Genomic DNA, 25403 nt, shown 5'->3' on the forward strand with positions numbered 1-25403 from the left:
CATGCAAAAGTAATTTTTAATATTCATTTGAAAGCTCTGAGTTCCACAACCTCTCCTTTATTCCCTCCTCACCCACCCTCACTGAGAAAGAAAGCAATTTGACGTGAGTTATACATGTGTAGCCATGCAAAACACTTCCATAACAGTCATCTTGTGAAAGACTAACCATATTTCCCTCTATCCTGTCCAGCCCTCCATTTATTCCATTCTTTCCCTTGACTTTTTCCCCCACAATAGTACTTGCATTCCTCCATTTCTCCAATCTGTCATCAATTCTATTATCCTCCCTCTCCTGTCTCCTTCCCCCTGCCTTGCTTCAGGGTAAGGTAGGTTTCCATACCCAGTTGAGGGCGTGTTACTCTCTCCTTAAGCCAAATCGAATGAGAGTAAGGCTCACTTATTCCCTCTTATCTCTCCTTCTTCCCCTCCATCGTGAAAGCTTTTTATTGCCTCTTTTATGTGAGATGATTTAGAACATTCTCCCTCTCCCTTTTCTCTTTCTGCCAGTACATTCTTCTTAACACTTAATTATATTTTTTAGGTTTCCTCCCTTCATATTCAGCTCACTCTGTGTCCTCTTTCATATACATACATACACACACATACATATATACACATTCAGACATATATATACACACATATACAAACATACACATATATGCATGCATATATACTCATGTATAACATACACATGCACATACATAAATACATATATATGTTCCCTCTAACTACCCTAATACTGAGAAAACTCTCATGAGTTACAAATATCATCTTTCCAGGAAGGAATGCAAGCAGTTCAAATTTAATGAGTCTTTATGGCTTCTTTTTCCTATTTACCTTTTCATGTTTTTCTTATTCTTGAATTTGAAAGCCAAATTTTCTATTTACCTCTAGTCTTTTCATTAATTTATTTATTTTTAGTTTTCAACATTCATTTCTACAAGATTTTGAGTTCCAAATTTTCTCTCCATCTCTCCCCTCTCCACACTGTGATATGATATGCATTCTGATTGCCCCTTCCCCAAGTCTGTCCTCCCTTTTATCTCTCCTCTCCATCTACTTCCCCCTAACTTTCTTGTTGGTCAAGATAGATTTCTATACCCAATTGCCTATATATGTTATTTCCCAGTTACACGTAAAAATAATTTTTAACATTTGTCTTTAAGTCTTTGAATTCCAAATTCTTTTCTTTCTTCCCTGCTCAACTACCCTCTTTCAGAAGGCAAATAATTCAGCTCTGGTCTTTTCAGAAAGAATGATTGAAGGTCCTCTGTTTCATCGAATGACCATTTTTCCCCTGAAGTATTATACTCACTTGTGCTGGGTAGATTTTTCTTCATTTTAATCCTACCTCCTTTGGCCTCCGGAATATCATATTCCAATCCCTTATTGTAGAAGCTGCTAACTCCTGTGTTATCCTAATCGTGTTTCCATAATACTTGAATTGTTTCTTTCTGGTTGCTTGTAACATTTTCTCCTTGTCCTGGGAACTCTGTAGTTTGTCTATAATATTCCTACTAGTTTTTCTTTTGGGATCTCTTACAGGAAGTGATCAGGGGATTCTTACCATTTCAACTTTTCCCTACTGTTCTGCGATATCAGAACAGTTTTCTTTGATGATTTCTTCAAAGATGGTATCTAGGTTATTTTTTTATCATTATTTTCAGGTAGATCAATAATTTTTAAATTATATCTCCTGGATCTATTTTCCAGGTCTGTTGTTTTTCCAATGAGATATTTCACATTGTCTTCTTTTTCTTCATTTTTTGGTTTTATTTTAAAATTTCTTGATTTCTCATAAAGACATTAACCTCCATTTTGTCCATTCTAATTTTTAAGCATTATTTTCTTCATTGAGCTTTTGGATCTCCTTTCCCATTTGGCCAATTCTGCCTTTTAAGGCCTTTATCTCTTTATTGGCTTTTTGGACCTCTTTTGCCATTTGGGTTAGTCTATTTTTAAAGGTGTTATATTTCTCAGTATTTTTGTGTCTCCTTCAGAAAGCTGTTGACTCATTTTTCATGATTTTCTTGCATCATTGTCATTTCTCATTCCAATGATTCCTCTACTTCCCTTTCTTGAATTTCAAAATCCTTTTTGAACTCTTTTATGACCTGAGACCATTCCATACTTTTCTTGGAGGATTTGGGTGTAGGAACCTTGAACCTGCTGTCTTTCTGTAGTTGTTTACTTTGATCCTCCTCATAAGAAAATATCTTCTCACCAAGAAAGTAATCTTCTATAGTCTTACTTTTTGTCCCATTTGATCATTTCCTTAGCCATTTACTTAACTTTTGGACTATTTGTTAAGTGGAAGGTATACTGCTCCAAATTTCAGGTGTTTTGTGCAGCTATTTACAGAAATATCTCTAGGGACCTGCAAATTCTCAATTCCTCAAAAGTACTATGATAAAAGGAGAGGTTTTCACTCTTCTCCTGACCTACACTCTGGTTAGTGAGGAACCACAAGCACTTTTTTCTTCCCAGGAGCAGCAAGTAGGATTTCATCTCCACCAGGGCCAACAGCTCTGCCATACCAGCACTCCTCCCTGCCCCAGGACCACTATCTAAGACTACAACCCAACTTAGCTGCTCAAATTCTCCACCATATGTAAGCAGTGCACTCCAGAAGCAGGCCCTTCTGTGGCAGTGCCTGATGCCATGCTGGGGCTAGGGCTAAGGCCAGAGCACATTCTTCTATCACCCAGGTGAGAGAGCTTTCTAATTGACTTTTGAATCTGGCTTTGGCATTTGTGGATTGAGAAGTATGAAAACTGCTGCAGCTGCCAGTGATTCAGTGCCCTGAGTCCTGCTCCAGTCCAGTCTGTGCCAGCCTGGCCCACACTGGGCTGTGCTCCACTGTGAACCTGGTGCAATAGACCCTTTCTATCAGTAGTCCAGAGTACCTTGAACTGGAAATCTTTTTCACTCTGTCATTTTGTGGTTTCTGCTTCTCTAGAATTTATTTAGAGTTATTTTTACAGGTATTTTGAGGGGTTTAGGGAGAGAGCTCAAGCAGATCCCTGCTTCTGCTCCAACATCTTAGCTCCACTCCCCTCAACTGTGATTATCTGTGGATGAAATATTTACTTGTGTTGATAACAAGAGTGTAAATGGGGGAGGAGAGTAATATGAAAGACTGTAGAAACTATTCTGCCCTTTGAAACATTGGGGTAACTTCAGGGGCAGCCAGATGCAACATCAGGGACCCAGAGTTGTACCTAACCATAATTAATATGGACTGTTCCTCACTCTCTGTAGTATCCCTACTGTACCATAATTCATATTTCCTTCAACTTATATACTTTGTTGTAACTAATTGCTATACTATAATTTTCAAAAGCCAGTACCTCCTCTCTTCTACACAGGAAGCTTGTGGGATAAGTGGAGTAGCCCTCTCCTTTCTAATATAGAAATGGAAAAACAAAACAAAACAACAAAAAAAAACCAGAAAGTTTCAATCATTAGCCCTGGGTGACAGCTTCAATGCAGCAGGGCCAGAGCTACAATCCTCATCTTTATTTGAAGGTTTTTTTGTTCCAGACCAATTGATTCATATCCACTAAAGCCCTGAGGGCAATGAAGAAATAGTTTTATAACTAGAGATGGTCCTGGAATGACTAAAAAATGGAAGGAAAGGGTATTTGCCATTCTGGTCAGGACTTTATTTGGGTTTAAATGAGCAAAGAAACCAATGCTCACAGTATCTATCTTGGTTTGCATACAGCAGTAGGTCCATTATTTCTTAATTCTGTCTGAAATTCCCAGAGTAGGTGAATCACATCCTATCTCAGGAGCAGCACAATGTGAAAACCTGAGAAGCTCTTCTCCAACAAACCCTCCTGCCTCCTATAAGGATTAAGGTATGGGACCGAAAATGAGAAGAAACAGTATTTCCTAGAGAGTGGGCAAAATGAAGGATTCTCAAATGGTTTGACTGGAAAGCAATCCAAGAAAAAAAATATGATTTCATGTTTTCCTCCATTTTTATCCCACCCTTCCCCAAAAGATACTGAAGACTGATGCTTACGCAGGTGGATATGTCGTAGTGCTCTTCACAAATTTCCAGGGCTCAGGAGGCTGGGGCGGTCTGAATCTCAGAGGCCCAAGAGGAGGTTTGGCAAAAGGAACACCCAGAAAAACATGGACAGGTGTGTCAAATCCGTGTAGTGTTACTTGTTTGCCTTGGACTTTTCCATATTCAGTGTCCACTACTGGCATTAAAGGCTGCTGTTTTCCTGTGCCACAATAAGTGAGAGGAAGTTAGTTTCACTAGGGAGGCAACAAAACAGATTAGAATCAGTAGGAGTCAAGAGCCCTTGATAACTTTGCCCACATCTAGCAGGACAACTTTGAGAAAGTGACTTCAGTTCTCTAGATTTCAGGTTTCTCACCTCTTTGTTAAGATTAATAACAGTAATCTACTGGATTATTTCCTATTGCTGTGCAGTAAATTTATACAAAAATACTCAGATGATATGGCAATAAAGTACATCATAAGCAAATTAGAGAAGTAAGGAATAGTTTATCTGTCAGATTTATGGACAATGGAGCAATTTATGACCAAACAAGAGATAGAGAATAGTGAAATATAAAATGGATAATTTTGATTACAATAAATCCAAAAATGTTTGCACAAAGTCAACGCAATCGAGATTTATAATGAAGTACAAAATTGTGAAAGAATTTTTTACAGCCAGTGTCTCTGATAAAGGCCTCATTTCTAAGACATATAGTGTAATGACTCACATTTATAAAAATACATGTCATTCCCCAGTTGATAATTGGTCGAATAATATGAACAGTCAGTTTTCAGAGGAAGAAATAAATGATATCTATAATCATATGAAAAACATGTTTTAAATCACTACTGATCAGAGAAATGCCAATCAAAACAATCTGAGGTACCACATCACACCTATCAGATTAGCTAAGATAACCAGACAAAAAAATGATAAATGTTGGAGAAGATGTGGAGAAAATGCAATACTAATTCATTGTTGGTGGAGCTGTAAATCAATGCAATCATCCTGGAGAACAATTTGGAACTATGCCCAAAGGACTATAAAAATCTACATACCCTTGCACAGAGCAATACCATTTCTAGGGCTATATCCCAAAGAGATCATAAAAATGGGTAAAGAATCCATTACAAACATATTTATAGCAGCTCTTTTTATGATGGTCAAGAGCTGGAAGTTGAGGGAATGCCCATCATTGTGGACTGGCTAAGCAAGTTGTGGTATATGAATGTAATGGAATACTATTTTGCAATAAGAAACTATGAGCAGACAGACGTCAGAAAAACCTGGAAAGACTTATATGAACTGATGTTGAGTGAAGTGAGCAGATCCAGGAAAACACTGTAAATAGTAACAGTCACATTGTATGAGAACTGCTTCTGATAGACTTAGCCATTCTCAGCAATCCTGGGACCTAAAACAATTTCAAAAAAGACTCATTATGAAAAATGACATTCATATCCAGAGAAAGAAACATGGAGTCTGAATACAGTGAAGTAAACTATTATATTTATTTTTTTTGTTTTTTTTTTTCACGGTTCCTCCCATTTTTTCCAATTCTTATATACAACATGACTAATTTGGAAATATGTTCAACAGGAAAGTATATGTAGAGAAGAATTTTCTTTCCTCTACTAACCTCTGTATTACCAAGGATAGGGCATTGTCTTCTTTACTTTACCATCACCACTGGAAGCTGGCACAGTACTTTGTACATGTTTGGTATTCAATAAATACTTTAAAGTTAAAAGAACAATTCAATCACTATTACCTCTAAAATCAAATGTGAATTTCTCCGTTTGACATTTAAAGACTGAACCCACCCTAAATTTCTGACATTAAAATAGACCCATTTAAAAGTCAAGTCAAATTGGCCTTCCTATTCATGTTAGTCCTTCCCCAGGACTTGGCTGTTCCTTTCATGACTGGAATGATTTCCTTCTTAACCTCTGCTCTAAGAAATCTTAGCTCCTTTCAAGACTGAATTCAGGTACCACCTTCTACATGAAGATTTTTCCTGCTCTCATCCCATCCCAGTGATGAATGTTATTCAGTCATGTCTGACTCTTCATGATGCCATTTAGATTTCATTTTTTTGGCAAAGGTACTAGAGTAGTTTTCCCTTGCCTTCTTCAACTCTTTTTTATAGATGAAGAAATTGAGGAAAGCAGGATTAAGTGTCTTGCCCAGAGTCACACAGCTAGTAAGTGTCTAAGGCCAGATTTGAAATCAGGAAGATGAGTCTTCCTATGTCTTATACGTATACACATGTAGATACCTGTATGGGATATTTACACACATATATTTATCATCCCAGGCTAGAATGATTTATTCCTGAGAACAAGAACTGTTTTACCTTTCTTTTGTCTCCAGTGATTAGAAAAGTGCTAGGCTCATAGTACGACAATAAAAAATAATGGTTAACTGACTGAATCAACGAATAGATGAATGAATGAATGAATGAATGAATGAATGAATGAATGAATGAATGCATGAAAAAGAAAGAGGATGGGATCCCATTTGTTCATCTTTTTGGTGAACTTAATCCAAACTATCTCTTTCATATATCTTCTTTTCTCTCTCTACCTCTTCTTTCCATAGCCATAACAGACACTAAGAAATACTAGAATCATATTAGTTCATATCTGAAGAGACTCCAACAATTATACAGTCCAATTTATAAGCATAAAAGCAATCCCTACTACAAATTAACTGACAAGTATTTACCCAACCACTCAATGAATAGCTTCATTGCAGTGGAATCCATTCCATCCTGATCTAATCTTCTTTCAGAAAGATCTTGACGTAAAACCTAACCTTGTCATTCTGTAATTTCAATTTGTTCTTTTTCTAACTTTCTCAGCTGTGTGCCCAACTCATTGATCTCCTCTTTTTTTATTTTATTCATGTAGGTATTCAAAGATATAAAATTTCCCCTAAGAACTGCTTTTGAGATATCCCATATTTGGTAGATTGTCTAATTATTGTTATTCTCTTGAATAAATTTGTTGATTCTTTCTAGGATTTGTTATTTAACCCACTCATTCTTTAGGGTTAGATTATTTAGTTTCCAACGAATTTTTGGTTTATCTTTCTATGGCCTTTTATTACATATAATTTTTATTGCATTATGATATGAGAAAGATGCCTTGACCATCTCTGCCTTTCTGCACTGGATTATGAGGTTTTGTGCCCTGGTACATGATCAATTTTTGTATATGTACCATGTACCACTAATAAAGAAGCATATTCCATTGTATCTCCATTCAGTTTTCTCCACAGATCTGTCATTTCTACCGTATCAAGAGTTTTATTCACCTCCTTACATTCTTTCTTGCTTATTTTGAGGTTAGATTTATGAAGTTCAGAGAGGGGGAAGTTAAAGTCCCCCACTAGTATAATTTTGCTGTCTATTTCTTCCTGTAACTCCCTTAACTTGTCCTCTAAGAATTTGAATGCTGTACCACTTGGAGGATATATGTTTAGTAATGATATTGTTTAATTGTCTATGGTGCCTTTTAGCAGGATATAGTTTCCATCCTTATCTCTTTTGATTAGATCTATTTCTCCTTTTGTTTGTCTGAGATTAGGATTGCTACCCCTGCTTTTCTTTACATCAGTTGAAGCACAATATATTCTACTCCAATCTTTTTACCTTTACCCTGTGTATATCCCTCCGTTTCGGATGTATTTGTTGTAAACAACATATTGTTGGATTATGGTTTTTAATTCATTTTGCTATCCCTCTCTGTTTCATGGGAGAGTTCATCCTATTTACATCCACAGTTATGATCACTATCTGTTTCTTTGCCTCCATCCTTTCCCCCCCTGACATGTTTATCCTTTTAGTTCTCCCTTCCCCTCCGCAATAGTTTTAATTTTTGACCATCGCCTCCCTCAGTTTCCCCTCCCTTCTTTCAACCCCCTTCCCTTTTACTCCTCTTTTCCCTTACTCCTTCTTCCCTCCCTTTTAGGCTCACCTTCCTTTTCTTTCCTCCTTCCCCTCCTACTTCCTATGGAGCTACTTAGATATTTATACTTAGCTGAGTTTGTTGTTCCCTCCTTGAACCAAATCAGATGAGAGTAAATATCAAACGATGCTCATCTCCCTCCCGTCTTTCCGTCTACTGTAATATAACTTTATGCCTCTTCCTGTCATGTAATTCATCATTTTCTTCCTCCTTCTTTTCGCATGTCCTGTTAAAAATCCCTTTACACCTTTAAAACACATTTTTATCATCACATCATTTACCTTATACTCTCTCCCTCTGTTCTATGTATATCCCTTTTATGTATCAAAACAAATATACAATTCTCAAGATTAACAAATACCATCTTCACTTGTAAGGATGTTAACAGTCTTTCTTCTTCCTTCTTCTTGCTTCTCTTCTCTTCCTTCTCTTCTTACTCCTCCTCCTCCTCTTTCTTCTTCTTCTTCTTCTTCTTCTTCTTCTTCTTCTTCTTCTTCTTCTTCTTCTTCTTCTTCTTCTTCTTCTTCTTCTCCTTCTTCTTCCTCTCTCTCTCTCTCTCTCTCTCTCTCTCTCTCTCTCTCTCTCTCTCTCTCTCTCTCTCTCTCTCTCTCTCCCCTCCCCATCCCCTTTCCCCCTCTCCTTTGGATTCACCACTGAGGGAAATTTCTCCCCTAAATTCAGAGTAGATCACAACGATCTTTAACTTACAGTTTTAGATACTTGCTAAGACTCAGGGAGGATAAATGACTTACTCATAGTCACACAACTAGTAAATATTTGCAACAGGATCTGAATCCAGTTAGTTTTGACTCTATATTTGACGTTCTATCTACTTTGCCAACCTGTCTTCCTACATATATTTATGGAGAGTGGTTTTGTTTCCAATGAGTGGTGCAGTAGTTGAGGAGAAGATAATACTTAAGTATAAGGAGACTTTATTTTTAGGTCTTTTTTGTCCATCAAGTAGCTGCAGACCTAGAACAGATTTTAAAAGATTGCTTTGCTGCAATAAGGACCCATTTGAGATTATATAAGAAAAAATTTTAGTGGATCCAGTCAACACACTTTTAAAATTTTCTCCAGCATCATTTAACAACACACATGTAGAAACAGAAAAAAATCAATAATAGGAGTAATTCATCATTATGGATTAACAGAAGGAGATTGACAATAGTAAAAGGAAGAGGAATCTTGCTTCAAATTAGTGGTGGTGAAGTGGGAAAAAGTACAGTAACTAACTTTAAGGATACCTTAGTTCATGATCTGCTCTGCCTCTAAGTAGCTGTGTGACCCTGGTCATTTTGAGGACTGTTTGGCTGTATGCAGAATGGGATAATAACTACATCCCTGGCTTCCTCCTAAGGCTGTGGTAAATGTCCAATTAAATAATGATAAGCATAGATGTTAGAAAGTATGAAGGACCCTTTGAGCTATACTAGAGAAAGATGTATATGAAAGCAGGATGTGGTGACAATCATAGACTACATATAGAAGGCAGAATTACTAAATTCTTAATTTGTCCCTGTTTTCTCAGCCCATAGCAATGATCCTCAGAATGGAAAATGTGGAAGGGAATGATTAAGATGGAGGTGAAACCCCAAATAAGAACTGAATTATCCAAATAATGCAGAAACAATAATACCCAGGTAAGCATATTGCAACCTTGTTTTTAATCTGAGTTCTTTGGGAAATTGCCTCATTTTGTCACCTTACCTATATGTTTAATGCATTCAGGAAGATTTACTTTGAAGAGTTGTCTGTGCTCACTTTCTAAATTTTCCATTCACATGAAATTCTGACTCTGACTGAGCAAATCATTTTGCCCATGATGTCTTGTTTAACAAAAGACTAAACAAGAGAGATTTCAGCTCTCTCATACACCCCACGCATCCTTTCTGTTAAGACCAATTCTCTCTTTGCTCTGGACTCCTTGGTCTAATTCAGCGGCACCCTACAGCATTTAGCTCACTACTTTTTTTTTTACTACAGTTGAGTATTACAATCCACTAGAATGATAGGCCAAAGTGTCATTTTAAAACAGATTCTGCAGAAAGGTAGTACAGAAGAATAACAAAAAGGCTACAAGACAAGCCACCTGGTTTCTAGTCCAGTCTCTGCAAATGAATTCTTCTTCTCTCTTGGCCTCAGATTCCACTGCATAATGGAAGTGTTGAAATGGTTCATCCCTAAGATTCCAATATGTATATATGTATATATATATATATACATATATATATATATGTATATATATATATACATATATGTGTATATATATACACATATATATACACACACACACACACACACACACATATATATATATATATATATATATATATATATATATATATATATATATATATATATATATATATATATATATAATCCTACATTATCTGGATAGTTGTTTCATTTTATTTTGCAACCAGGATCTCATTGCCTTTGTGTTCGGTAGAGACTACTTTGTTATTTTAAGTGATTCATTCCCCAGGATATTTTTTAAACTATAGGATCTCAGCCTATTTTCTGTCCTGGACCCTTTGGCAATCTGGTAAAGTTGAAACCCTTCTCAGAATAATGTTTTAAATATATAAATAAAATTCACACAATTGCAAAGAAAGACAAATATGTTAAAGTACAACAATTGAAATATTTTTAAAAACCAATTTATGGACTTTTGGTTAAGAACTTCTTCACTAGACTTAAAAAAAATAAAAACAACAGAATTACTTCAGATTGTTCTAAGTAAGCTACTCATCAGCCTGGAAGGCTCAGCTTCCTTCTGATCCAGCATTAACACACACACACACACACACACACACACACACACACACACACCTTCCCATGGAAAACCACAGGAAATGTTATAAAAAAGAATTTCCCAGAGTTGTACACAACCTTTTTATTTGTTTGTTTCTACTTATTCTTTCTTCATTGCAATATTTTTGGTCATTTAAAATTAAATTCATAATAAAAAAATGGAACGCTACTACCTGTCTAGTTTTCTTGTAAGATACTAAGAAGACCCTTTTAGTGTCTATTATTTTTTGGAAGAGGAATAAAATACTTTACCCTTAACTGGGAAAACAGTGATGGAGCTGATGGAGCACAGGACCAGTGAAAGCAACCATATCTTGTTGGGAGCAGTGGTTTCCCACATGACTGGTTCAAGGTTCTGATCTGTCCTTCAGCACTGCTGGTGCGTTATATAATGCACAAGGATTAGCTGGCTGAATGACAGGTGGAAAATTAAATCTCATAAAATCAAGAAAAGAATTTTCCTCCTTCCAATCATAATCTTGGAAAGATGGTATCAGAGATGGTATCTTAAAACACACTCTTTTGTGATTCACCCTCTTAATTTTTATAGCTTTAATTCTAAAATGCACACATTAGTAACTCAACACCCATGTCAACAGGTAAGGTAAAAGTTATAAAAGGTCATCTTTAAACCTGAATTCCATCTGAATGTCACACTAGCATCTGGTGTGCAAACTGTGGGTTTAGAAAGCTCACCCATTCTTCCTGGACAAGTGACTTTTAAGAACTGTCCTAATTTCTCACTTTTCTTTCTTCTTCAGAGAATCAGAGCCCTTTGGGGAAAGACTTATTTGTAAAGAAAAACCTGGATAAAGTATGGGGAAAAAGGAAAGAAAAAAAAAAGACATGCAGCTGTCCTCAAGATAATTAAATTTTATAGGGGAAAGACATCTGTAGAACAAAACATAAAATTGCAAAATGAAAGAAATAAAATTTTAATTGCCCTAAATGTTACACCTTGTAAATCAATGTTATTTACTGTAACATGGTTAATTATGTCTTATTTTCTGAGGGTTGGGCCTTCTACTTTTCTCACTCACCCAATTTTTTACCCCTCCTTGATGTTCTTTGAAAGCCTGAGGGAAGATGAGACTCTTTTTTTTCCTGCATTATACTAATTCCTATTGACTAAATCCCTGCCTTCCCAATTTTAGGGGTTAAATGACCAGCACCTCATTTTCACTTAACTGCTCAACACAGTATTCATTTTTATAAAGGAATGTTTACTTCAAAGCTATAGCAATAATGTACTAACATTTCCCTGAAAACCTTGGGGACATAATACCTCCTACTCATTCCACTCTTTAGTTTATGGGGAAGAGAGAGGATTTGTACTTTAAATGGGTTCCTTCATAGTATTAGTTCCACCAAGTTCAAGCACAAAATTTTATTGGGCTAGCATTTCAGGCCTTTACTTCTTGGGCCCTTTTTTTTGGGATGACTGTAACAAAAACCTGTATTCATATAATCCCTAGACTCTAGCTTCTGGGTTGGAGACTCCACTCCTTCTACACAGAATGAAAAAGAATGGAGAAAAGATTGTAACACTATGCCAATTTCTATGAATGACCTGTAGTAAATGAGAAGGATAAGAAGGAAAGAAGACCTCCTCCTTTACAATGTAATATGAGTGGGGGAGGCTAGGTCATGGAGTGGATAGAGAACCAGTGCAGGAGTCAGGAGGACCTGAGTTCAAATCTCACCTCAGACACTTGACACTCACTAGCTCTGTGACCTTGGGTAAGTCACTCAAACCCAATTGCCTCATCCTGGGTCATCTCCAGCCATCCTGATGAATATCTGGTCACTGGATTCAGATGGCTCTAGAGGAGAAGTGAGGCTGGTGACCTGCACAGCCCTCCCTCACTCAAAACAAAGTCAAGTGCAAGTCATGTCATCATTTCTCTGATGGCATGGTCTTCTTCGGCAATGAAGGATGAACATAAATAATATGAGTAAAAGAGTCCTTCACCTTCAAATGGAAATTCAGGAAAAAGCCACCTGAACTGCTTACTCTGACCATATTAAAGATGTTAACTGTTCCAACTAAGTGGGCTGCAGGAAAGACCACTCTCAACCATATGGTAGGTCAAAGCAAAATGTTTACACCCACTTCAATACTCAGTCTCCTGAAAGCACATCCCCAGTGCTTTTCATGTAAGCCAAGAACTCTTAAGCAATGTGCACATACACCAAAGTCCCATTAAACTGTACTTAACAAACACCAAATAAGATGAGCATTTGTCATAAAATGTAGAATAGGATAAAAAAAGAAGATTGCATATGCAACCTCCACCCACAGCTTGTATACTTTCAGGGATGCAACAAATTTAACATGCAATTTTCAAAGGTTCTCAAATGGTTCATATGATTGCTTTCTGTATTTCTTCTCTGTGCATCTTGAAAATGCATAGATGACCCTCATTTTAACTCCATTGTTAGTACCCCTACTCCTCAGGTATCCATCCCTCAAATGGAAAAAAAAAAAAACAACAAATGCCTAAATCAGATACAAAGAGTTAAAGAAAACAAATCTACACTAGTAATTTTGAGAATATGTGTTTTGTTATGCTCTTTGAGTTCATTCTCATACACTCAGGGAGTGGGTACCATGTTTCCTCAGTGTTCTGGAATAATCATAATTTATGCATTGATTAGAGTTTTTAATTTATTATTAACAGTGATGTTTTATTGTATAAATTGTTTCCCTGACAATATTCAAATCTTTCCCTCTTTTTATCTGAAAGTGTCTTTTTTATAATTTCTTTCAGTACAGTACTGTTCTGTTGTATTCATATATGATGATTTGTTCAGGCATTCCCCAAATAATTGATACACCATTAGTTTTGAATCGTATGCCACTATGAAAATACATTACTATAAATATTTTTGTTCATATACATAATGTATTATATAGATAGATATATACACATACATACCCTTTATCATTTTATTTTATTTTTTATTATATTATATTTTATTTTATTTTTATTTTTTTATATTTATTTTATTTTATTTTATTTATTTATTTTATTAAGCCTAGTAGAGCTTAATCTTGAGTAAAAAGGTATAAATAGTTCAGTGGCTTTGGATTTTTCCATATGGATTTCCAGTATGACTGGATCAAATCATAAGTCCTACTGTTGTTTCATGGCTCTGAGGAGTTTACAGGATTCTCTTTTTCAGCAAGTAATTTTGGTTCATTTTCTTTCATAAGGTAACACATTTTCGTGGTGTTTTTGATTATTTTTGATGTTTTGCTTAGTCTTCCTTCTGCACATCTTTTCTGTTAATCTGCTTGTGAGCTCGACTTTTGCTACAACATTCTCCTGAGATTTAGATTTTTCAATTTTTTTCTTTTATTCCTAGACACTTGTCTTTGATTTTTTCCCCTTCATTCATTGATAACCCCTCGCCTTCTGCTACTGTATCAACCTCTGAATCTGGGCTTGTTTTTTCTTTGCCAGTGTGAGTTGTGGTGTGTGTGTGCATGTGTGTGTGTGTGTGTGTGTGTGTGGTTGTGTGTGTGTGTTGGTCTGGCCCAGGTAACTGTCTGTAGTAAGCTCTGGAGGGAGAGGACTGGCTCCGGCTGAGTTGCCACTCTGCATCAAGGCCATCATAGGACAGTGGTAGAGCAGAATCAAGAAGACTGCTCAAGATGAAATGGATGACTTTAGTGTCTTTGATGTATAACCAAGCTCTAAACACTCAAAAGTGCCTGCTTCATCTGGCTTCATGGCTGTTGGAACAAATAGTTCTCACTCATCCATGAATGAAGTCTTCAAGTGCCTGGAGTAAACACCCCCCTAACTCACCAATGGGTTTGAGACACCTTGGTTACCCTCAGTGTGGTTTAGCCTATCCGCCAAAATGGCTTACCAGGGTGTGGTTCAATGCTACAGATTCTTGGAGCCACAACTGAGAGTTAGGTGGAACAGGTGGGCGCTAAAGAGGGAAAGCATCCATGAATAGGGCTCAGCAGCCATCACACCAGAGATATTAGTCTTCCCTGAACACATCTTATACCTGCATTCAGATTACATCCTCTGGCCCTCCTCTAACCCTCCCCTTCTTGTTGCTCTATATTTCCTTCCTGTGGTTGGGCAGAATCAGTGCCCAGAAACTCTTATAGAATAAGAAAGTCACTTCCTTGGAGAGAGCAGGAAAGAATGAATAAATCAGGCACCTGTGGTTTTCCTTCAATTCCATGTAAAGGGTACATAGAATGAGTGGGGGTAGAGATGCTTGCGTGGGACCTTTAAGTATTTTAAGTTCACTGATGTGATGTCACAAGGTTTTAACCTTAGGTGGCTTTTCTGTCTTTTGTCTTGTAGATTTCCACTTTAGTTTCCTATATCTAGCAGAAAAATTATTTTTTTTCTAAACTCTCAAGTTACCAAAAGAAACTACTTTATTGTCTGACTAGTCAGATGTTCCTGATCTGAATCTAAAAAAAAATAAAGGTGGGGTCTGCCAGAAGGCAAACAGAAGGCTCAGGTAGGCAGAGAAGAAAGTCACAAGCATATACATACAGTCACACACACACACACCCACACACACACACACACACACACACACACATGCACAAAGGAGATCTAGGCTGAGAGACATAGGCAAGGACATAGAAATACTGAGTTATATGTGTTCGAGTACCTAGAAAGTGGCCTGTATAGCCACATATCCTCTACGAGAAATTATGCGCACCTAGGCTCTATTCTCAGATAGAAACATGCAAAAATAGAAATATCCACAATGAAAGGAAGAAAAAGAAATTTGGGATCTTGTTGATTGAAGATAGTGAAAGAAATGGAGATATCCTGATTCACCAGGATTTAAATAGAGGCTGCAAAGTTGCATCATCTGCATCTTCTGAAAAAGAAGGAAAAACAGCACCAGAAGGGACAACATCCTTCAAAAAGCAAGCTAAACATGTCGCTTGTCTGGAACCATGACCATATGCATTATGAGAACTCTTTTTGGGAAAGAAGGGAATATGGGAACACTAAAAAGGAGGGGGTAGTTGATGAACTCTGGAAAAGGAAACAGGGTTTTCGTGACCATTGAAGATCTCAGGAATGCCTGTGTGTCTCTTACTACTTTAGTAATTGGAGGTCATTTGCTACTCCCTCAGTTCAAGTGCTACAGTGTGATGAAGGGCATTTGATTTAGAATCAGAGAACCCAGATTTGTTGGCTCTGCTACTTCCTCTCAATTTGACAACAGAGTATTTCACCTCTTTAATCCTCAATTGTCTAATTTTTAAATTGAGGAGAGCGGGACTACAGATAGCTGTAAATCCTATTAACCTGTAAGGAAGGAAAGGAATAGAGAATATAGAGGTTGTCTAAAGGGAGACACTGAGCATAGAACAATCTCCAAAATTAAACTCAAGGGAGCTAAAATTGAAAGTTTTATTGTTAAGAGCTCCAGCCCTGGAATCAGGAAGACCTGAATTCAAATCTGGCCTCAGACACTTGTGTGACCTTGGGCAAGTCACTTAATTCTGATTTCCTCACCTCTCTCCCCCAAAAGAAAAGAAAAAAGAAAAAAAAAAGCTATGTCATCCTCTGAGAGACAACCTAAAACAGAGAAAAGGAATATTAGAAAGGTCTGAATTAAAAACATATAGTTAATTTGCTCATTTCTCTGATACTTATACCATCTTTATTTGTTAATAATTATACAGAACATTTAAACAAATAAATCTATTGAATATTCAAAACTACTTTACTTAACACCCACTGAGTTCAGAGCAATATGTTAGGTGCTAGACTAAGAAAGGCTTTATGAGATAATAAAAGGTTTATGCATGCAACATTGAAAGTCTGAATTTAAATATGGTTTCTGTGATCCTTACTCCTAAGGAATGTAAGAATTATTCTTTATTTGGGTTACATTAACATTATTTTTTTAAATTTATTATGCCCATATTTAGGTAATAAATATGTAGATATCGACACTTAAAAATTCATCTCTACAAATATTTGTATATGCCCTTTGCTATTTTTTTTTTAAATTTGGCTCTGTATTTGTGTACCATAAGTTTCAACAAACCATTACAGTGTGGAATCATGGTATTTAAAATATTTTCTTTTCTTTTTTTTAACAATCATATTAAACATTTTTGCATTAATCATGTGAACTAAGAATCAGAACAAAAGGGAGAAACTGTGAAAGAAAAAACAGAAGAGAGAGAGAGAATAGCACGATTCAGTCTGCTTTCAGACTTCATAATTCCTTCTCTGGATATGGTAGCATTTTCCATCTTGAGGCTTTTGGATTTTTCTTAGATCCTTGCATTGCTGGGAAGAACTTAGTCTATCAAAGTTGGTCATCATGGAAAGCTGTTGTTATTGTGTATAATATTATCCTGGTTCAGCTCACTTCACTCAGCATCAGTTCATGCAAGTCTTTCCAAGCTTTTTTCTGAAACCCACCTACTCATCATTTCTTACAGCACAATAATAATTCATTACATTCATATACCACATATTGTTCAGCCATTCCTCAATTGATGGGCCTCCCTCAATTTCCAATTCTTGACCACTACAAAAAGAGCTGCTATAAATATTTTTTGTACATATGGGTCCTTTTCCCATTTTTATGATCTCTTGGAGATATAGACCTAAAAGTGATATTGCTGGGTCAAAGGGTATGCACAGTTTTATAACTCTTTGGGTGTAGTAACAAATTGCTTTCTGGAATGACTGAATAAGTTCACAACACCACCAATGCATTTGTGTTCCATTTTTCTCATATCTTCTCCAGTATTTATCATTTTCCTGTTTTGTCATGTTGGTGAATTTGATAGATGTCATGTTCTCATAGTTGTTTTCATTTATATTTCTCTAAGCAGTGGTGATTTGGAGCATTTTTATATGACAATAGACAGCTTTAATTTCTTTTTCTGAAAATTGCCTGTTCATAACCTTTGACCATTCATCAATTGGGGAAGGAGATGTATTCTTATAAATTTTATTCATTTTTATATATATTTTAGAAATGAGGCTCAGACATACTGCCTGTAAAAATCATTTCCCAGCTTTGTGCTTCCCTTCTAATCTTGGTTGCATTGTCTTTGTTTGCACAAATCCTTTTTAATTTAATGTAGTCAAAATTGTCCATGTTGCATTTCATAACATTTTCTATATCTTTGTTTGGTCATAAGTTTTTCCATTTTCCGTAGATCTGACAGGCAAACTATTCTTTGCTGTCCTAATTTGCTTATGGTATGTCCTTTTATGTATAAATCATGTACTCATTTTGACCTTTTCTTGTTATGTGGTGTAAGATGTTGGTCTATGTGCACATTTTGTGGTATTATTTTCCAGTTTTCATAGATTTTGTGAAATTATGAGTTCTTATAGCAGAAGCTGGAGTTTGGGGGTTCATGAAAAAGTAGATTACCAGAGTTATTGTACATGTGGGTCTATTCCACTGATCCACTGTTCAATTTCCTAGCTAGTACAAAGTGACTTTGATGATTGATGCTTTATAATACAGTTATAGATCTATTTTGGCAAGGCTACCTTTCATTTCATTTCTTTTCGTTAATTCCCCCAATATTCTGGACCTTTTGTTCTTCCAGATAAATTTCCTTATTATTTTTCTAGCTCTATAAAGTAATTCTTTGGTTAATTGGTATGGCACTGAATAAGTAAATTAATTTAGGTAGAATTGTCATTTTATTATAATAGGTTGGCTTAATCAGGAACAATTAACATCTTCCTAATTATTTAGATCTGACCTCATTTGTATGAAGATTTTTGTAATTGTGTCCATATAGTTCTTTGCTTTCTCTGGACAAGTAGACTCCCAAATATTTTATAATGTGTACAGTTACATTAAATGGAACTTACATTTTTATTTCTAGATGTTCAAAATCTATTATTCTTAAGTGAAACACACACAAAAAGAAAATAAGAGCAGCCCAGGAGAATTTATACAATAACAGAAACATAAAAAAATTGAAGGACTTAAGAAGTGAGATGAATGCAATCATTATCCATGATTCAGGAGAAATCAATGAGGAGGTGTGCTACCCACCTGCTGGTGGACTCAGGGCATGAAATGTGTCATATATATTTTGGACTTTGACAGTGAAGTATTTTATTTTCCTTCACTGTGCATATTTATTCCAAGGGTTTTGTTTGGCTTTGTTCTGTTGAGTAGTGGTAGTTGCTGCTGCTGCTGTGCTTTTTGAGGGGGAGAGGGGAGTGGGATGAAAAAGAGAAAATAGATTTTTGTAATAGAAAAATTAACAATCCATAAATGAGCTCCTAAAGATAAAAAACCCTAGGGCCAGATGCATTAACAAGCATATTCTATCAAACATTCAAACATAATTGATTCCAATGTCATATAAATAATTTGAAAAAAAGGAAAACAAAACATGGTGCCAAACTCCTTCAGTGATACAAATATCGTCTTTATACTTAAACCAGAAAGAATCAAAACTTAGAACAACTATAGCTCAATATAACTTACACATATTTATTCAGGAATTTTAAACATGTTATCAAAGAGGACACTACAATATATCCAAAATATTATGCACTATGCTTAACTTGAATTTGTACTATAAGTGTATATTAGAAACAAGGCTAACAAAAATTATATGATCATATTAACAGTTACAGAGAAGACACAATGCTTACTTCTGTCATAAACACCACAAAAAAGAAATAAACAAACATTTGTTCAATATGCTAAGTAGCATGTAAAGCCAGCATTAAATGAGATGCCAATAAATAGAGCCCTTTCCAAAAAGGTCAAAGGTAAAAGCAAGGATGTTCACTATATCCACTATTGTGATATAACGGTAGAAAGTCTTGTTATAGTAACAACAGGGAATAAACATAGGCAAGTAGGAAATGAAATCATAAAGAATCCTAGAGCCTAATAAAAATTAATTGCATTGAAAACTTTAGCAAAGTTGAAAGACATCAAATAAATCCAGACATATCATTACCATTTCTTTACATTTCCAACACAGTCCAACAGAAAACAATGGCAAGAGAAATTTTTCAATCAGCTACAAGAATGTGTAAAATATTAGGGAGTCTAAGAAGTAACACACACAGCAACTATATGAACACAAGAACAAAGTAATTGTGTGTGAGGGAATGTTATTTTTTCAGAAATGATGGAATAAAGATGAAGAATAAAAAAAGATCAATAATATTAAGCCAATTTGAAAATATATTCAATATTCCACATCTGTAAACTTCTCATCTTAGCTAAGCCATGAGTGAAGGTAGTTCCATACACACACACACATACACACACACACACATTTACACACACACACACACACACACACTGAGTTCACAATCATTCTTTGTAGTTTTGTGACATTTACTTTTTTGTGTCACTTTTCCTTGCATTTATGTTGTAATCAATGTATTGTTTTCTTGGCTGTACTTATTTTACTTTTCTTCAGTTCATCTAAGTCCTTCCAAGCTTCTCTGCATTAATTTTGTTTGTAAATTCTTCCAGCACATTAATATTCTGATAAAAATGATGTATCACAATTTCCTATTTTTTTTTGCTACTTAAAAAGCATTATTTTTAATATTTTACTGTTTATGGAGACTTCATTTTTATTGACACATATAAATCAACTTTCTTTCTATACATGCATTTAGTAGTACAATGTCTGCTAGGCACAGGATAAGTAGTTAGTGCTTAATGAATTTTTATTGACTAGGTGAAACAGCATGGATATTTTAATTCTTTTATTTGCATAATTTCTAAATCTTTCTAATTAACATTTTTAATAATAAATAGCTCTAACTTCAAAATATTACTGTGCTTATCTTTCCACAGCCCTCAACATTGTTTGTCCCTATTTTTTTGTCATCTTTAACAGTTTTGGAGGATAATATGAAACTCTACAGTTGCTTTGATTTGTTTGTTTTATCATTAAAGTTTGAGGATTCTTTCCTATGGATGGTCAGAATTTAAAATTCTTTTCAGACCCATTTTTTTCATATATAATATTTCTGTTTGATCACTTATATTGTAGTTAATGTCTTCTTGTTTTACAAACATACATCTTCATATATATAGTGTAATTTATGTCTGTATATGCTTGTGTATATTATGTATTATGGAACATATAGTATGTATAAGCACATATATGTGCTTATAATTGTGCATACAATGTGCTTATAAATATTATATATGCATATACACACATATATTACATACAAGTATATATTTTTAACAATTAATATATTTAATAATTAATATTATGTGTTTACATATTTACATGTACAATTTTATGTTAGTATATTGCATATATAAATTGTATGTATGTCTGCACCTATACATATACATCCTGATGTTTTATACAACTTGAATACTAAATCTAATTTGTAAATATTTAAGGAACCACTTAATACTGACAGTCCCAGGTGTAGCAACTACTAGTAAAAGCTCTGGTGAAAATGTTTATCCTGAAAAGCATTCCAAGTAAAAGCTTTACATTTATAGAAGACAGCTTAATCTACTGGAGGAAACTAAAGAAACAAGTAAAATGAACATTTAAAGGCATGCTATATATGAACCTTAAGGCCACCTACCATCTTTAGGACTATGTCCATGAGTTCTTGTTTTGTTTTGTTTGGATTTTGTTTTTTTCTGAACACAATGCATCATAAGGCCTGAAGTAATTCTTTTACAGCCAGCAAAACCTGTGATTTTCTGCAACAAAATAAAAAGGAGATTTTCTGCTATCAATCCAACATGGTAAAACAGCTGTAACTAAAACTCTATATTCTGAAAGATAATATAATGAAGTGAATTCCAAAAGGTGCTTAATTTAGAGTTAGAAGACCCAGGTTGAAATTCTAACACTCCTTCTTACTTTATGTGTGGTCAATCAGTTTCCCCTCCCTTCTTTGATCTATTTTTTAATGACATCAATGCCCTCTAACATTCTTTCCCATTCTAAATCGGAGCTCTTCCTCTTACGTCCTTTATGTCAAATGACTCCCATGCCATTTTTTATCCCATCCACTTAAAAAAATTTAGATGCCCTCTGATATTACTTCCCAGGATAAATCCTATGATTCTATAAATGAAGATGTGTTTCTTTTTCTTTTTTTACTTTTGATAGAATTTTTTCCCACAATTACAAATCAAGAAAATTTTTAACCTTCATTTTTACAAGATTTTGATTTCCAAGTTTTTCTCATTCCCTCACTCCTCTTTTCTGAATATAATAGGCAGCTCAATGTAATTGATACATATGCTATCATATAAAGCATATTTCCGTATCCATATTAATCACAATTGTGGAAGAAAAAAACAGATGAAAAGTAATAAAAAAAAAAAAAAGAAGAAAGTAAGTGAAAAAATGAGGTTTGATCTGCATTTAGAGTCCATCAGTTTTTTATCTGAATATGGAAACTTTTCCTTCCTGAGTCCTTTGTATTTGTCTTGGATTATTATGTGGCTGAGGAAAGCTGAGTCATTCATAGTAGATCTTCACATGATATTTCTGATACTGTGTAGTGTGCTTTTCTGGTTCTGCTCATTTCACTTTGCATCAGTTTGTACAATTCTTTCCAGGTTTTCCTTTACTTAGTGTGTGCCTTCCTGATTCAAGTATGTTTCTTGTATGCAAAATATTGTAGAATACTGGTTTTTGATCCATTGTGCTATTTGCTTCCATTTTATGGGACAGTTCAACCACATTCATCATTATGATTAATACCTGTATATTCCCCTCCATTCTATTATTCCTCCTCTTTGAACTCTGTCTCTTTTCACTCTTTTCCATATCACCAATGTGTTGCTTCTGTCTACTTCCACCCCTGATTTGCCCTCCCTTCTGCCAGTCCCCACTTCCCCCCCTTTATTTAATCCTCTCCCCTCTTAATTCCTTGTCAAGTAAGATAGATTTCTATATTTATCTGATTGTGTATATTATTTGCTGTTTGAGCCAATATTAATGAGAGTAAGGATCAAGCAATGCCTATAGCTCCCACCTCCCATCTTCCCCTCTTCTGTAATAGGTTTTTCTCACCTCTTCTTGTTCAATAATTTACCTCCTTCTACCTCTCCCTTCCTTCTGCACACATTTTACTTCTCTTTCTCACCCTTTATTTTTTTGTCATTCTCTCAAATACACGTTTTACCCCTTCCCTCTGTCTATGTTTATGTCTTAGATATGTACTGTTAGTGAAACAGTTTTTAAGAGTTATAAGTATCATATTCCTGTTCAGGGATGTAAACAGTTTAGCACTATTGAATCCCTTCTGTTTCTTTTCTCTTTTTACCTGTTTATGCTTCTCTTGGGTCTTGATATTCGCGATCAGTTTTGTTGTTTAGTTCTGGTCTTCTTATAAAGACTTGAAAACCTATTTTGTAGAATGACTATTTTTTTCTTTGATGCATTGTGTCTAATTTTGAGAGATAAGTGATATTTGGTTGTAGTCCTAGCTCATTTTGCCTCCAGAATATCATTTACCATGAGGTGTACATGGAAGAGCTTCAGTAATTTACTCCTTACTCTGACACCTTGGATACCCAAAGTCCTCTTCCTTATCCCAAGTTAAGCGTTTCTAATGACAAATCGTTTGTGGAACCTACCTCAGTTAAGAGTTTGAATATTATAGTTAATAGAGATTCTGCCAGGGCAATTTCATTCTGGGAAAGACATTCTTGGATAGAAGCGATAAGATCTGAGAGAAGAACGAAGAAGTAAGATTACTATTCAAGAAGAGCTATAATGAGCATGGGGTGACCATGGGTTTACTCTGGGACACTGAAATTTAATGGGAGCAGTAGCAGCAATTAAATCATTAGATAACCTAACTCAGAACCTTATCATCAAGAAAAATTAGCTGAAACAAGAAACTAGATGATGGCATACTTCCTCCTCCTATCTGTCACATTCCATTGGAACTTCCCTCTAGTCCAGACTTGCTGTCTTCAGTTCTGTCCCCAACACATTGGCTGATAGCATTCTCAGCAAAAACCTATGTATATGGTGTTACTCTCAGCAACTCTAATCTCTTTATTGGCAGGGATTATTACTTTCTGTGATTATTTACCACAGATTAGCATAGTACCTTGCAAGTACTTACTAAATGATTTAAGGGTCTCTCCTTCCATAAGGTATTTTATGCCTTTGGCTTCCTCTGCCAAATAAACATATATACATACATACATGCATGCATACACACACACACACACACACACACACACACATATATATAAATTTATTTTGGATTTGCAAGTTATACTAATATATGTGTGTGTATACACATATTTAATTTATTTATTTTTCAGTTCTTCACATTCACTTCCACAAGAATTTGAATTCAAAATTTCACCCCATCTCTCTCTAAACCCCACCCCAGGACAGCATGCCTCCCATCCACCTCTTCCTCCAGTCTGTCCTCCCTTCTATGAGCCACGCTTCTTCTATCCCCTTTCCCCTCTGTTTTTCTGTATGGCAAAATAAATTTCTATAGTTCATTGCCTATATAGATTAATTTCCAGTTCCATGCTAAAATAATTGTTAGCATTCATTCTGAAAGCTTAGGTTTTAATCCTACTTCTTTTGACTTTTGGAATATCATATTCCAAGCCTTTCATCCCTTAGTGTTATCCTGATTGTATTTGCACAATACTTGAATTGTTTCTTTCTGGCTGCTTGTAATATTTTCTACTTGACCTGTGAACTCCGGGACTTGGTTACAATACTCTTAGAAGTTTTGCTTTTGGCATCTCTTTCAGGAGGTGATCAGTGAATTCTTTCCATTTCTAGTGTACCCTATGGTTCTAGAATATCAGGGCAGTTTTCCTTGATAATTTCTTGGAAGATGATGTCTAGGCTTTTCTTTTGATCACAGTTTTCAGTTAGTCCCATAATTTTTAAATTGTCTCTCCTGGATCTATTTTCCAAGTCATTTGCTTTTCCAATGAGATATTTCACATTGTCCCCTATTTTTTCATTCTTTGGTTTTGTTTTATTATTTTTTTATTTCTCATAAAGTCATTAGCTTCCATCTGCTCCATTCTAATTTTTAAAGAACTATTATCTTCAGTGAGTTTTTGAACCTCCTTTTCCATTTGGCTAATTCTGCTTTTTACAGCAGACTTTTTGGACCGTTTTTGCTATTTGGGTTAGTCTATTTCTAAAGGCGTTATTTTCTTCAGTATTTTTGGGTCTCCTTTAGCAAGCTGCTGACTTGCTTTTCATGATTTTCTTGCATCACTCTCATTTCTCTTCTCACTTTTTCCTCCGCCTCTCTTACTTGATTTTCGAAATCCTTTTCAAACTCTTCCATGGCCTGAGACAATTGCACATATTTTTGCAGGTTTTGTATATAGAAAACTTGATGTGTTTCTCTGATGGTATGCTTTGTTCTTCCTCATCTGAAAGGACAGAAGAAAATAACTTTTCATCAAGAAAGTAACTTTTGGGGGCATTTTCCCAGCCAGTTCTCTGACTTTTAAGTCCTTTGTGAAGTGGAGGGTATACTCTAGCGACATGTAAGTTCTCAGTTCCTCTAAGGTGGCACAGTCTAGGGAGAGGAGTTTATTCTTCTCCTGGCCTGTGCTCTGGTCTGGG

General features: G+C 35.4%; 1 protein-coding gene and 1 long non-coding RNA gene across 5 annotated transcripts in view; both read right to left on the reverse strand.

Annotated features, from left to right (window-relative positions):
- The window catches only part of LOC140519361 (liver carboxylesterase 1-like), a 35812-nt gene extending 24645 nt beyond the window's left edge, over positions 1-11167 (reverse strand). Inside the window, exons 1-2 of the mRNA XM_072632275.1 lie at positions 11066-11167; positions 4031-4238 (exon numbers count right to left, since the gene is read on the reverse strand). Coding sequence (XP_072488376.1) covers positions 4031-4238; positions 11066-11153 — 296 coding nt within the window. The 5' untranslated portion in view covers positions 11154-11167. The remainder of the gene's footprint in view (positions 1-4030; positions 4239-11065) is intronic.
- Positions 11168-16446: 5279 nt separating this feature from the next.
- Positions 16447-25403, reverse strand: part of LOC140519363 (uncharacterized) — a 38532-nt gene continuing 29575 nt past the window's right edge. The window contains exons 2-5 of one of the 4 annotated variants that reach the window (XR_011972189.1): positions 24504-25207; positions 23414-23505; positions 21400-21520; positions 16447-19003 (exon numbers count right to left, since the gene is read on the reverse strand). This is a non-coding gene — a long non-coding RNA (uncharacterized lncRNA). Of the gene's footprint in view, positions 19009-21399; positions 21521-23100; positions 23506-24063; positions 25208-25403 lie in introns of those variants that run through there. The other 3 variants (XR_011972191.1, XR_011972190.1, XR_011972188.1) reach the window with 3 other exon arrangements.

The sequence above is a fragment of the Notamacropus eugenii genome, chromosome 1 (genome assembly GCF_028372415.1).
Source record: "Notamacropus eugenii isolate mMacEug1 chromosome 1, mMacEug1.pri_v2, whole genome shotgun sequence".
NCBI classification, from domain to species: domain Eukaryota; kingdom Metazoa; phylum Chordata; class Mammalia; order Diprotodontia; family Macropodidae; genus Notamacropus; species Notamacropus eugenii.